The 15,167-nt window shown below is 33.3% G+C and overlaps 2 protein-coding genes across 3 annotated transcripts; one reads left to right on the top strand and one right to left on the bottom strand.

Moving 5' to 3' along the window:
• Window positions 1-706: 706 nt before the first annotated feature.
• LOC125807035 (lanC-like protein GCR2) lies at window positions 707-3,517 on the top strand. Its single transcript, XM_049486792.1, has 6 exons — window positions 707-862; window positions 1,568-1,746; window positions 1,933-2,044; window positions 2,293-2,409; window positions 2,704-3,024; window positions 3,171-3,517. Exons 1-6 carry the CDS (start codon window positions 707-709, stop codon window positions 3,507-3,509), a joined length of 1,224 nt encoding a protein of 407 aa, XP_049342749.1. The 3' UTR covers window positions 3,510-3,517.
• Window positions 3,518-5,798: 2,281 nt separating this feature from the next.
• Window positions 5,799-11,595, bottom strand: LOC125839307 (uncharacterized). Of its 2 annotated transcripts, XM_049518308.1 has the most exons (8): window positions 10,849-11,593; window positions 9,572-10,674; window positions 8,012-8,102; window positions 7,660-7,817; window positions 7,489-7,540; window positions 7,297-7,379; window positions 6,935-7,028; window positions 5,799-6,769 (listed from the first exon to the last, which is right to left on the bottom strand). In XM_049518308.1, the coding sequence occupies exons 1-8, from the start codon at window positions 11,270-11,272 to the stop codon at window positions 6,162-6,164; spliced, it is 2,613 nt and encodes an 870-aa protein (XP_049374265.1). In that variant the 5' UTR covers window positions 11,273-11,593; the 3' UTR covers window positions 5,799-6,161. The 2 variants fall into 2 exon arrangements, with proteins under 2 accessions (XP_049374265.1, XP_049374257.1); XM_049518300.1 differs by having other exon boundaries at window positions 9,572-11,595.
• Window positions 11,596-15,167: the final 3,572 nt, after the last annotated feature.

Genomic DNA, 15,167 nt, shown 5'->3' with positions numbered 1-15,167 from the left:
TTAATTCTTGTTTTATTCAGCAGAAATTAATCAAAGTTTGTTAAATATTTAAATTAAATGTGCTCACTTTTAACATAAAAGTACCAAACTGTTCAAAAAGTATATATTTGAGGTATCACTTTGAACCTCTTTCCAAATGCAAGGAGTCCCCTAGCAATAGGTGTGGATAGCAATGATAAGAAATTTGAAAAAATCACACCTCAAAAACTAGTTATTAAGGTAAAAAACCCTAATATCGTATAAATTCCATATCGATTCCCATTAAATTAATATGGGACTCAAATTTCATACCTTTGACATAGGATCACAATGAATATTCTTTCCGTCTCAATTTATGTAATAAGTTTTTTTTTATAGTAGGTATAAAAATAATGTCACATCTTTATATTTAGTACGTAATAATTTTACCAAAGATCTATAGCTTACTTTATTAAATTACATATTTAGTCAAACAACGTTACATAAATTGAGACGGAGACGAGGGAGTCCATAGAAAGTAGAGAAGAGATGCAAAAGTAGCGGTGCATTCTTGTTTCTTCTTGTATTTATCTTACTAGCTTCTACAAGTCTCCAAATAAAAAAAAAATACATCTTATCATCCAGATAACTCTAAAGCTTTTTGTATATATATGTTCAATTGATTCCATCTTTCTACACAAAATATACTATTTTTGAGTTTAGACACAAAAAAAATAAATTCTCAAAGATGGCAGAACGTTACTACCCTAATGAAATGGGTGGCCTTTCAATTGAAGAATTGGCACCTGAAAGTGCAAAGGACTCTTTATCCAAACTTCGTTCACTTCCTTATGACACTATTTCTCAAAGACTCAAGCTAGATGCTATCAACCTCAAACATGAAGTATTCTTTTCTTTCAACTTTTAATTTCTTTTATTTACTGAGATGGATTCAGAAATTAAAGTTTATCGAGATGACATCGAACTCACTATTGGATTTAATGTGTTCACATATTTTTTAGGTTCAGTTAAACTCATAACATGTGTAATAAAACGAACACTCACTCGTCTAATAGATGAAAAACTCATTTAGTCTATAAATTCATAACCAGATTAGGGATTTATTTCGTTTCGTTTTAATTTATGTGATGTATATAGTATGATCCGATATGAAGTTGAAGCAATATAGAGAGATTTTACCATGTTTTAAAATTATCCTTAAAAAAAATTATGAGTATACTTTGATGGACTTTTTGCTAAACAAGTGAGATTTAACCACAAGTGGAATTAAGATTTTAATTTAATTTGTTCCGAATTTTACCATACATACAAGTGGTAATTACTGGGTTTTAAATTAATATTTTTTTACATATTTAATGAATTTATTGATACAAATACACTGGGCTACTACTTTCGCCCTCGAATTTAAAATAAAATACGTCATTATTTTTTAAATTGATTAAAAAAATGTGTGTAGTATGAATTGAGACAGTGGAGTATATATTTATGTTTTGCAATTTTCATACTTAATTTTATGAGTTTGTCTACATTTGAATAATTGAATTCATTAATTTTTTGTGTGTTAATAATTTTGTTTTTCCTAAATAAGGTTGTGAGGGAGACATGGGCAGCAAAAGGAAGACATGTAAATGACTACAGACTCTACACTGGAACTTTAGGGACTGCTTATTTACTATTCAAATCATATCAAATTACTCGAAACAACGATGATCTTGCACTTTGCTCCGATATTATTCAGGCATGTGACGCTGGTTGCAATGGTTCAGGGTACGTCTAAAGACATAATTAAGTAAATAAAAGTATGTCATTTTCGACATTTTAAGCTTAGATCATAATTTGTCATGGTAGTATTATAGAATGTGTGATGAAAGGCAAATTCGATATCCAAATTATGAAATTATGTGTTCGGAATTTAGTAGGCGTTTGAACGTAGATTTGGTTAAATATATGCAGACCACCTACATTTATAGGCGGGCACGCAGGTATTTACGCTCTTGGTACTGTTGCTGCAAAGAATAATGGTGATGATCAATTATGTCAACAATTTTTGACTAAATTCAAGGAGGTATTCAAACTTTTTCGTATGATAATGTGATTCGATTATTTTTCTAGTTAGACTTGAATCTAGTAGTAAAATGTGAGAATTTGTAATTTTGATTATATGCTATAACAAGGTAAATGTGACCTAATGGTGATACGAATTGTCTTATACTGATGATGAATATAACGTAAATTCTTCATTCACGCATATTGTATGCTCGTATATTTATGTTCCGCGTGATTAATTTTGTGATTTGATTGTTTTTTTTCCAGATTAAACTTCCAATAGATCTTGGAGATGACTTGTTTTATGGTAGAGCAGGGTACTTATGGGCATGTTCTTTCTTAAATAAACATCTTGGCAAAGGCACAATATCCATCTCCCAAATGGTAATTAGCAAATTTAACTACTCAATTATATTAGCTTAATTACGAGAAAATGACAAAAATGATCCTTTATGTTCGAGGTAGTTTTGAAGTAGTCCCTTAAATATAACAGATATTGACATTGTATGTGTTGGTATATATTTGACGGATACTAAAAGTGTTAACGTTTGACAAACTTAATGGATTGAAATTGTTCAGGAGTTTATCCGAGGGACTACTTTGAACTTACTTTCGAATACGAGGGACCATTTTTTTTATGTTCTTACTATAACTTGGTATTCAAATTTTGTTATACAGAGAGCAGTTGTGAATGAACTCATCAAGGCAGGTAGAAAACTGTTGAAATTAGAAAATTTTAAATCTCCTTTAATGTACGAATCGAGGGGGAAAAAGTACTGGGGAGCAGCCCATGGATTAGCTGGTGTTATGAATGTTTTACTAGACATGGAACTAAAACAAGATGAAATTGAAGATGTTAAAGGAGCATTAAGGTACATGATCAAGAATCGATTTTCGAGTGGAAATTATCGTACTAGTGAAGGAGATGAATCAGATGTTCTTGTCCATTGGTGTCATGGTGCTCCTGGTGTTGCTCTTACCCTTGCAAAAGCAGCTAAGGTACAAGTTTTGTCACATTACATGCACCTTGATTAATTTTACGAGGTGTCTGCTACCTACTACTAGCATATAGTTACAATATATGTGACAAAGATCAATTTTATGATTTCACTATACTCTTGAAACCTCGACGATATTGTGTTCAGGTTTTTGGTGATGATGAATTTCTCGAAGCAGCTAGAGAAGCAGGGGAGGTAGTGTGGAGACGCGGTTTGCTCAAACGAGTCGGGATTTGTCATGGAATAAGTGGGAATGCTTATGTTTTTCTATCACTATACAGGCTAACAGGGAAAGAGGAGTATTTATACAAAGCAAAAGCATTTGCTTGTTTTCTACATGATAGAGCTCATACTTTAATATGTGAAGGTATTATGCATAAAGGTGATCATCCTTTTTCTTTGTTTGAAGGAATTGGAGGAATGGCTTGTTTGTTTTTGGATCTTGTTGAGCCATTTGAGTCTAGGTTTCCTGCTTATGAAGTCTAGGATTAGGACTTTTTTTAACCTTATTGAAAACAAACAAGAAATAATGTAAGATATTATGTACCTAAGTATATGTGTGGTGTGTTTTTTTGTGTGTGTTTGTGCTAGTGATGATATTGTAATTGTTTAGATAAAGATATTGTCTTGGTTTGTGTTAACAAGATCACAGATTTCTTCTGTTTTTTTGTATAATGCTTGTACTTTGCTAAGAGATTTTCTTATCTTTGGGTCCATCTTAATCAACTAAAGTCTTTTTCTCATCATAGTACATATAACTTTAATCAATTAAAGATTGTCTTATCATACTACATAAATAGAGAAAAAGGACAAGTTGAGAGTAATACTACATAAATAGAGAAAAAGGACAGGTTGAGAGTTATGATGGTGTGATGGATAGGTCCTGTCGTTTTGGATCAATCAAAGATTTTCGAGTTTGAGCTTAGAAAAAAGAAAAAGTTTTAATAGAGAGTTCATCACTTTATACAAAACACAAATATAGATTTGTTGGGGTTTTAAAATAGATATTGCCGCGTAAGATTCTCAAATCAAAATTAACCAAATTTTCATTCTCTTTCCTACTCGGAAAGGGGGGATCAAAGAGTAGTTCATTTTCGTTCTCTTCCCTACTCAGGAAGGGAATCTTCTAAATGAATGTCGACTTATGTAGTGGTTGGCTTTCTTATCAAAATGTCTTAACCAAATTTTCATTCTCTTTCCTACTCGGAAAGGGGGATCAAAGAGAGGTTCATTTTCGTTCTCTTCCCTACCCAGGAAGGGAATCTTCTAAATGAATGCCGACTTATGTAGTGGTTGGCTTTCTTATCAAAATGCCTTAACCAAATTTTCATTCTCTTTCCTACTCGGAAAGGGGATCAAAGAGAGGTTCATTTTCGTTCTCTTCCCTACCCAGGAAGGGAATCTTCTAAATGAATGCCGACTTATGTAGTGGTTGGCTTTCTTATCAAAATGTCTTAACCAAATTTTCATTCTCTTTCCTACTCGGAAAGAGGGATCAAAGAGAGGTTCATTTTCGTTCTCTTCCCTACTCAAGAAGGGGATCTTCTAAATGGATGGCGACTTATGTCGTGGTTGACTTTCTTATCAAAATGTCTTGTTAGTCGATAGCAGGAAGTCTAGGGGTGTACATGACCGAGTTGGTTCGGGTTTTTGAAATATCAAACCAAACCATTTGTGTCGAATTTTAAATCTATAAACCAAACCAAACCAATAAAACTCAGGATTTTCAACCTCGGGTGGGTTTTTTTGGATTTTTTCGGTAATGTATTCATACAAACATATAATTTACTTGTACTTCAAATATTCTTTAGTCCTACCAAAATACAACTATCTAAGGTGTTTCTTAAGAAAATAATACAAAATATAATAGGAGTAATGACACTAAAATATCCAACAAAATAATAATAATAATGAAATCGCGTAAGACAAATATTGCAAATTAACAAGTCATAATGAAAATGATCATAATTTAAAAGTACTAAATCATGCAAAAATAAGTTTAATAAGTATTAGTTACATGACTAAATATTAAAGGAAATTAAAATTAGATTATGTATTTGAATTGTCTAAACCAATGTAAAACCAAAGAACAAATATTCAATATTATTGTCATTCTTAGTGTTGAATTGATTTACTTTTTGCATTAGTATTAATTTGATTTTGATTTAAGCTTTATTATAATTACCAAATCTGTGAATTATAATCTTTATTGAACCATTCAGAATCTAAGTTTCAAACTTGAAATAATATATTAAAAGATAAAAATTATGAAAAAGTATAAGAAATATTTAAAAATTATATCAAAGTAAATATTTTTATGTATAAAATAAAATTTTAAAATTATATATATAATATCGAGTTGATTTAGTTTCGGGTTGGTTTCTTTTAGTTAAAATTAAACCAACCCAAATATAGTCGGGTTTTTTTTTTCAATACCAAACCAAGTCAAACCAACCACTAGTCGAGTTTTTTTTCTCGGTTTGCGGTTTAGTTCGGTTTTCGGTTCGATTTTGTACACCCCTATCAAGAACTAATGGCTGGTATTATAATGTTGAACCCAGGATATTTACCTAGCCTTTTAAGTAAACAAAGAAAGAAAGGCATAACACAAATTCAAATTAGTTGGGGATTCAAAATAAATATCGAACATCGCACGGAAAATCAACAAGAAATTTCCGATTACAGAAAAACCATCGGTTTCAACAAAAAATTTCCGATTTCTCTGAAACACTGACAATTTTGTATAGACAGACAGCTTGAAGTTGAATGAATCTCAAAGAATTTCATTTCATTTCATTTTCCAATAAACACTTTCACAATTCTCAACTCTACAATTTCCGATTACAGAAAAACCATCGGTTTCTAACCAAAGGTGTAACCCTTTTTTTTTTGGGCTTCTATATTATCACCATATCCTGATAAAACTACTATAATTTCCAACCCTCCATTTTTGTCCCTCTTCACAATGCCTAATCAGGCAAGACTCCTATTTTAGTCCCAGAACCACTGGCACTAAGCACAAGAACAAAGAAAAATCACTAATATTACAAATCTCACCAATCTGTACAAAATTCGAAAACTTGGCTGTAGCAGTGTGTAACGTGGAATCGCAAAGACTTCCCCTGTTTGATCCTTCTTCTATATTCGGATTGGCAGTCCAAAATTTTGGAAAGTCCTGATTTCCCCTCTTTGGCCTGCGGTTACAATGACAAAACCCCAGGCAGACTTGGATTGATTTAAACCATTGGAGAAGTCGACACTAGTATCTACACTGACACGAGGGCTACGATTTTTAGTAGCTAACAGGAGTTTTTCCTCTGGCCATGTTGCTGAGAATTTATCAGAGAAGTAGCTGTTCATGGCACCACTTAAAGTCCCATGAAGAGGACTGTTACTGCAGCTAGATACCAGAGGTGAGCACTCGGAGCCATTCTCTTCAATGGGTATAGGAGGATGGTTGGCAGTGGAAACCTCGTCGAGATGATCAGCATGCCCATTTTGTTCCCCTAATGAGGAATCGGAAAGTCTCAAATTATCGGATATGCCAGGCCAAGGAATGGCCACTGAAACATCTTGACAATGGAAATGCTCATACGACTGTGTAATGGTAACGCCTCTATTCCTGCTTGGCCGAGAATCACCTTCATGTTTCCAGATATAGACATGTGAGTCCTCACTGGCACAGACCACATATCTACCATCAGCAGTCACAGAGGCTGAGATTTGGCTGTTTGTATTAAGAAAACCTGTCATAGTTGGTGCTAACTCAATACTAGGATATAGCATGGGGGAAATTAAAGCTGAAAATTGTGCAGGAAGACCAACATCTCAAAAGGTCAAGTGGAACTAACTATAAACTTCATTCAGTAACTGACCAGCTTTATAAGATAATTATAGCAGTTTCAATGTACCTTTGAACTTGTGGACAAGATCAACACCATCAACCACCCGAATTCTCGAATCTGCAGATGTTATAAGCACTTCTGATGTACTCCCTGGCACAAACTGTACATTTAAATTTATCAGCAACCAAGGAATTCATGAAGGTTACAATGTAAATTTATCCAGACAACAACTATTATTCCATCTGTTGCACATTAAGGTTATTAGAAAGATATGCGTAAATACACACATTATGCCCCAAACCTCCAGTTAACAAAGGAGGGGGAAAGTATTTTTAAGTTTTTGAACAACTATACTTGGAGAAAAAAGAGGTACTAAGATCAACTGAGGCAAAAACAAATGCATCTAACAGCAATCAATTATGAATTACCTGGAAACCAGTAATTTTCTTCTGGTGAGCCTTCTTCTTCTTATTCTGCAGATTGATTTGAACTTTTTTCTGCAATTTATTATCTGAAAACAGAGAGGCACAAAACATCAGCATGCTGAGTGCTTATTTTGCCTCTAGAGAAGAATGAGAATGGAGGGGGAACAAGGAAACATGAGGGACAACAAATCAAACCTGATGTGTTGTAGTGACAACAATTCCCCTTGTATGAACCAACAAATGCACCCTTCAAACAACAATCAAAAATTTAGTAACTAAAATTGGAAGGATCCAAATCCTAAGTGTTTCTCATCTACCAATGGTTTAACCTAACATCACAATGAGCACTATGTTCAATAGTCTCACCTGACCATCTGGTGTATAGCAAGCGGCAGTGACCATCTCATGCAGATCATTCCAATCAACAACTTGCCTCTCTGGAATGCTCCATATGCGAACCTTAGCATCTAGGGATCCACTGATAAAGTATCTATCATCAACAGGATTAAACTGGATGCAGGTTACTGTGCCAAAGAAAGGAAGTCAAGAGCACACTGCAATGAGTCAATTAGTGAAAAAGTTCCAGTGTATGTAATTTCTAGGTCATTATAGTTATTTCTAAAATTCTTAACAAACATTGGTGTTCATATTCATTAGACTTAAAAAACCATGGGGAGTGGAAGGGTGAAAAAATAAGAGCTCGGTTCAATAGACATACCATAATCACTATGTGAGAAGACCTTCAAACAAGACTTGCTAGACAAATGCCACAGCCGCACTGTTTTGTCCATTGAAGATGAAAGCAAATGCTGTGAAAGGACAGTGATAGAATGTATCAGAGAAAAGTAAAATAATTAGCTCACTAATCCAAAGAACCTAATGGCATGTGGCCTGTGGGTCCAACAACCCAAATTTTAGAAAGCAACAGGAAACAAATGCTTCAAGGGTTCCCACTTATCAGAAAAAATATCAGGAGTCATCAAATAAAACCATTAAATTATGCAACTTTAACTAATCATTTTTTTATTAAGAACTGTGCAACTTTAAAGAATCATCCAGCATCAATAACCATAAAATGCCATCTGGATATATTCTCAGAACCGAGGAAGGAAATGGAGCAAAGTAAGTGGTTACGCTGTATCATTCTAAATCTGCCAGATTTCTCTATACAATTGAATTTAAAAGTTGGTAAGTTAATTTAAGCACCAAAAAAAGATGACCACGAGCCACAACAGCCTGAGCCATTTGATATAAATAGCAGCCAGATCAACCCTTTTGTCCATTAGAATACAGCCATTTATTTATTTTTTTAAGAAAGTTAACAGAATACAGCCATTTATTCTCATTACAAGATATTTGCTTATGTCATAAACAAGAAAGAAACAAGTAACTGCGAAAGTGTTAACTGGCAGTCCACTAAGGAAAGCTTAACGCGAGATACTGTATGGTGGATAGAATCAAGTTTCATTGGTCTGCTCTTTGGTATCCATCTTTCACAAATGGGTGAGACAAAGCAACTACAATAAAAGATAGGAGTATTTTTTCCCCTCCAACAGAAGGGGACAGATAAGAACAGAACGTGCACTCGTGAACAAGCTCAGATAGCTCCAGGAAAAGTAGAGTCACATACAGTGTCGAGCCATGCTACTATTTATCATCTTATAAAGAGATTAAATGACTCTTCATTTCATCTTCTTGTGTACTTGCACACAAAATTAACTCTGTGATATCATTCTGTCAGAACAGATGAAGAACCAATCCTAGTATACCTCCAGCAAACCTTTCATAGTAAAGTAAGAAGCATTGCATAGTACTAGATCCACCTTGGCAGAAATCTATATTCAGCACACACTCAAACCCTGAATTAGTTGTCCCTCAACCAGAACCGATGGCAAATGGATTGCTAGTCTTAATCAATTTTATTGGTTCTCAGGGGAACAAGAAGGTAAGTGGAAGACGAGACGTTGATTGATAAAATAATAAACTAGCTGACATCTGAGTCCAAAAGAATCATCTTTATTGTGTCTGAATTGAAAAATCAGCTTTCACTTCTTATCTATTACAAGCCATGTACTCCCCTGCGGAATTACTGTTCAAATATGTTCTCATTTGAGAGGTAGTATTCAAAGATATTTGACAAGGTACATACGACTTCTCATGGCATATTCATATTGGTGAAATGTTTAGCATTAAGGAATGTAAAGAAAGCTTAATTCTTTTGTAGGGTAGGCAAGGGTCCAGAAAGTGTCCAATATGAAAATAAAGAGTGCCAGCTAACCTGAGACTTGGACCATGAGAGGTCAAGCACATCATCCACATGCCCCTGAAATGAAGAGATGGGCTTTTCTGAAAGTGCGAAAACAGTTTCCGGTACCAAAACATGGTCAAAGCTCACTGATTTTCGACTTATAGACAACCTTCCTCTTCTTTTCTTCTCCGGGTGGCCATCATTTGGTGACATTGTAGTTGGCTCTGGAGATCCATTTGCCAAAAGCAAGAGATTTAAATTCCCGTCTTCTGGCTTATCAAGCAATAGGTCACCCTTCCTCTCTGATTCAGTAACCTGCCAGACATGTATTATACAGTCCTCACCAGCACTAGCGAGATACTTCCCGTCCAAACTAAATTTGATGGTCCAAATAGCCCCAGTATGTGCCAGTATCTCTTGGCTCTTATACAGTGCTGTAAGTTCTTTGCAGGACTTTCCGTACTGCCGAACCCGTACTCTTTCAGGCCCATGAAAAGAAGCATCCTGACTATCATCTGTAGCCGAGCTTGACCTTCTGCCACCCTTCTCAGATGATGTATCCCTCTCATCACTGCTCCGCCGCTCCTTATAACCTGTCATAGCACCAGCCACATTTTTGATACTCTTCAACCAACTTCCCCTCTTCTTCGACTTGGATCCAGTTTCAACATCCTCATTTGTATTACCATCCAAACTATCCTTATTCCCATCCTCTATATTCTGCCTTCTCATCAGTTCTTGAACAATTGGTGATGTCCCAACACACATCTCAAACTCTTCTATGGTCAACTGCCTTCCTGTACCCACTTCCTTGACTTTTTTCAAAGTCCCATCTTCCTTAACTTCATTAACCACAAACTCCTTCCCATCATCAAGATTCTTTATTGTGCACAGCTGCTCTTCAATTCCGATATCTCCATTTGATTCCAACCCTTCCTCCACCTCATTATTCGCCAGCACCGGCAACGAATTACAGGTCCCATTATTTGTGGAATCAGCTCTCGTCTTTCCTGTGGGTGGCTTCTTCGGGGATCCATTGCCATTACGAAATAGATCCTCGCAGAGACTTTTACTACGGTTTCGGTTATTATGTACAACTATACCGTCAACCCCATTGGCCATATTTACTTGTACTGATGAAATGGAAGTAGAATTCAAGGAAATAACTTCAGTATTTTTGTGAACTGAATGAGAACAACAACAATTAGAGCAATTGCGATCACCATCCGATTTTGATCGAACGATCCCACAAACATTACTCTCAATACAACAAATTTTGGAATTAATACTATTAGAAATACCCTCACCGCCGGCAAGTGGACACTTCAAAAGATTTTCTGAAACCGATCTGCCAAAAATCTCCGGTCTTTCGTCAAAATCGTAGTCAGCAGCAGCAGACTGTGAGAGTGACGGTCTGTGGCGGAGGAGAGAAGGGTCACGGGCAAGACCCATTTGACTGAGGAGTCTAATACGTCGTTCATCAACGGAGATGGGTTCAGAGATCCATACATCATAGTTATTCGATACACCCCTTGGGAATCTCGGTACCGGAAGCGGCTCCGAAACACCATAGTTAGGAGACCCCAAATTGAAACTAAGATCCTTAATATCGTCTTCTTCGTTATCAGAAGAAGGAGATGAAGAACAAGAAGTATTAGTAGAAGAAAGTAACCGGTCAAGTGAGTCGTGAAATCGCTCGTCCTCTTCTTCTTCGTCTCTGGTTTTGCTCATCGTCTTACAGGCATTCCCATCTGGGAAATGAAAATGCCCCACAATTACCCCCAGCTTAATCCAACTGGGGGTCTCAAATTCAAACGAATACCGTATTTTTTTTCTTCACACAAGCAATTAATCAAACACTTGGTGTGCGTTATGAAAAAATGGTGTGATCGTACAGTAATGAAATGGATTTTCCCAGTTTTTTCAGTTCTGTTCAGATCTACAGAGGGTTAAAGAAGCGACCATTGAAGAGGGGAGAAAGAGGAAGAAGATGGAGAAGATGTCGTGTGGTGAGTTGTGAAGTAGCTGTGTTTGTTAAGGGTATGTGCGGGGTTTTTGGGAAGATGCTTTTTTTATTTATTTAAGAGAAAAACATAGTACTAAATTATTTTCTTTTATTGGGTTTTTTAGTGTTGGGTTGTGTGTTTTTTCTTAAGGAACAAATGGTAAGTTGTGATAATGGATAATAGTAAAAAAGGCATAATAGAGCGGATACGTAAGCACTTCAACTTTTGAGAGTGCACGTCTAGATTACTTAATCTAGTTTCAATGGATAATTACACAATTCAACTTGTTTGTTGAATTGTGTCTCGTGGACACTCAATACTAACGTGACATATAAATTTTAAATGTATTTAGATGATCATTTTGTAAGTTAGAATATTTAAATAACATAGTAAAAATGAGTTAAGTTATCTAAATGCACATATTCAAAGTCATGAATGTCTACTTGCAGAGATGTAAGTTAAAGTGTTTTTGGTTATGGGTTATGCTATGGTAAAGTTTACAAAAAGAGTGTTGAGTATTGATTTAGCTAGAGTTTGATGATAGATTTGAGATTAAATCTTTGAAAATTATCTTTAAATAATTATTTCATAATAAATTTGGATCTGTGATTAAGAATATGTTCAAAAGAATTTTAAGTTTCACAAATTGGTTCAGACAATTTTTTGGATTTTTGGGACTTTCACTCACAAAACTTCAAGGCAAATTCAAATAAAATACATATTCAAACATAATTCAACTTTAAGAAATTGTAACTTTAAAAATATAAATTTTTTAACATCAAAATCTATGATCTATCGGGAGTTTTGTGATTGTCGAAACAATAGTATTGTCAATTGAAAGTCAAAGAAGAAAGAAGTTGGCATTTTTCTGTGGCATAAATCTCGTAACAAGTAATTTCTTTTCATTTGTCTTAAATTTGATAAACATACTTACCTCCCACCTGGTACATGTTATTGTTGACAGAAAATGACATGTATTCGATAAATTAATTCAAATACACAAAAACTATCTCAAACATTACGATTATCATAATAAGAAGAAAAAACATTTAGTGAGTTTATAAATTAAATGTTTTCAAAAGGAGATACTCCTCACTCGCTTAAACCCTTTATAATTCAAACTTTAAAGGGTTATTTTCCTATCAGAATTTTTTTCCCAATTCTTATTTGGTATTTGATATTTATATTAAGGTCCGATTAAAATTAAATTTATATTGCAAAGTCTCATATTAAATACAAAGTATTCTCTAACTAATGTCTTATGCTCGAATTCGAAACTTTCAAACTATACAAATAAAGTAAATATTTATCACTATATCACGATCCTCGTGGATCTTAGTAGAAAACATTCAAGTAAGTTAGCTTTTACAGTGCTCATTCTTAATTTGTACTACATCTACTAGATTCGAAACAGAGCGTGAAGGCAAAGTAAAAAAGGAATGGGGAAAATGCCTTAATTATTGTATTTACATGTTTACTTAACTAAAAGAATATACTAAAAGGTTCTTGTTAATTAAAATCTGTTCTTAACTAGAATATAATTAAGGGTCCATATAGATTCATTAGGATACTAAATTACTAACATTAAATTAAAGCTTTAGATAAAAATAAATAAATGAAATAGATATGTTCAATGAGTATCTCAATTTTTTATTTGGCATCCGTTTCTAAAGCTTGGCACATTAATATTCAATTCTCTCAATTTTGCTAAAAGGCCAATAGTTTAAAGGTTAAATAAATACTTTCATACGCGTAGTCTCTGTCATTTCTAACAACAATTCATAAAGAAAAAAAAGAACGAGAGGAAAAAACAAAATCCAATTAATGCTTGTAATACTCTAACCGTTGAGTCAAGATTATTGTAATATTATTATATATTACTATGATAATAACAATATGTTACAGCTCTTTTAAATCGTAGTGAAAATGACTTGTAATTTTATATTGGTAAATAAACTTATAAAGTGCATGAAGAATTCAACTATTAGAGAGAATAAATTAAACTACAATTTTTTTACTCTCTTGGTTTATATTTCATTGTCCGTTTTAAATTTTACATGTTTTTTAAGAAATAATGATTAATATGAGTATTTTACTATAATATTCATATGAATTATTTAGTTATTGAAAAATTATTGGATGTATTAATTATTGCAAAATACTATAAAGAGGACAGCAAACTCCAAATTAATAATGGACGAAATATACTACAAATATGGGTTGGGGGCATGTACCAACATTAAGTCCACTTCAAATGTACTATCTTTGAGTTATCAATTGGAAAGTAGTAATTCAATTATCATTTTATTTTTGTGTTATTTCTTTGCCACTACTTCTCATGTAATAAAAAAATAAAAAATTATAATAGTGAAATTTTATAAATGGTCTTGAAAAGGTAGAATATACATAAATTTTATCACTATTTTGTAAAAGTAGAGAGGTTGTTTCCAAAATATCGTTGGCCCAACTACAACAAATCCGGGTACAAAAAGAAGAAGAGGGTGGAGAAAATATAGAAGGTAACAAGGAAACGGTGCAAGGTCTAGCAGAAAAAAACATAAACAACAATAAAATAATGTAATAATCGAAACATAATCAATAACATACTAGGATAGATTATTGAAAACGATAACAGAGAATACAACTAATATCTGACAAACAATAATAAATAATAATAAATATAAAAGAACAAGAGTTACATTAATACGACTTGTACAATGACCCACATTACACAACCTACTAACATTTTCTCATAATATGATCCTTCATGCTTTTCTTTTTAAGATCATGTCCTCGATCTAAAATTTGCTTCATAAGAAAAATTACCATAATAGTTTGATCAAGTACTAGTGCTAACTATAGCACTTCCTTTTGTTATGATGCACTTATTTGTTATGCATAATACATGTTCTCTGTTTTAATATATAAGGGTATTATCCTTTTTAATTCATTTTTCTTTTTTTACAATTCTTTAATATTAATTTTTCACACTTGACATAGCTAAAATTACAAAATTAAATAATATTTTATTACATACTATATATTAGTTAAGATCACGAATTAAAAAAAATTATTTACTTTTTTAAACTCCATATCAAATCAAAATCAGACATATAAATTAAAACACAAAAATTATATTTTCAACCAAAAGAAAAAAAAGAAGATTCAAATCACCCCATGCAGCGCGCAGCGATCACCTTTGATCATCCAGCTGGTTGCAACAAAAATATCACGACTTTCTTCGTTTCAATACATATGATATTTTTTGCTTTCCGAAACTCAACTCAACTAATATTTTTAACGTCAAAATAAATTAAACTAATTTATTATTTCAATATTAAAATTAAATATTCAAAACTTTTCGACATTAATAAAATTTCAAGAGCGTAAAAAGTATCACCTAAATTAGAACTAAAAAAAATTAAATTACGTTGCAAGATTGAGTTAGATATTTATTAATTTTATTTTTATAACGTGGGTACTTGGCGACCATTAACATCTGTCCTTTTTTCCTCTTCTGTTCTTAATTATGTCTCTAACTTTTTCTCTAAGTCAATATATTTGCGTATTGGTAGGGATACAATATTATTATATTAATAAACATTTCTTGTAACTACTTA

This window comes from Solanum verrucosum, unplaced genomic scaffold (assembly GCF_900185275.1).
Source record: "Solanum verrucosum unplaced genomic scaffold, falcon-dt-bn FXZP01000277.1, whole genome shotgun sequence".
In the NCBI taxonomy this organism is placed as follows: Eukaryota; Viridiplantae; Streptophyta; class Magnoliopsida; order Solanales; family Solanaceae; genus Solanum; species Solanum verrucosum.
The sequence above is the reverse complement of the archived record's forward strand: the minus strand, read 5'-3'. Positions and strand labels throughout refer to the sequence as shown.

Coding starts and splice junctions, on each gene's coding strand:
- LOC125807035 (XM_049486792.1), top strand. CDS start 707: ATGGCAGAACGTTACTACCCTAATGAAATGGGTGGCCTTTCAATTGAA. Junction 2,045..2,292: donor TTTTGACTAAATTCAAGGAG/GTATTCAAACTT, acceptor TTTTTTTTCCAG/ATTAAACTTCCAATAGATCT. Junction 3,025..3,170: donor CCCTTGCAAAAGCAGCTAAG/GTACAAGTTTTG, acceptor TATTGTGTTCAG/GTTTTTGGTGATGATGAATT.
- LOC125839307 (XM_049518300.1), bottom strand. CDS start 11,272: ATGAGCAAAACCAGAGACGAAGAAGAAGAGGACGAGCGATTTCACGAC. Junction 7,541..7,659: donor GCTATACACCAGATGGTCAG/GTGAGACTATTG, acceptor TGTTGTTTGAAG/GGTGCATTTGTTGGTTCATA. Junction 7,029..7,296: donor AGAAAATTACTGGTTTCCAG/GTAATTCATAAT, acceptor TTAAATGTACAG/TTTGTGCCAGGGAGTACATC.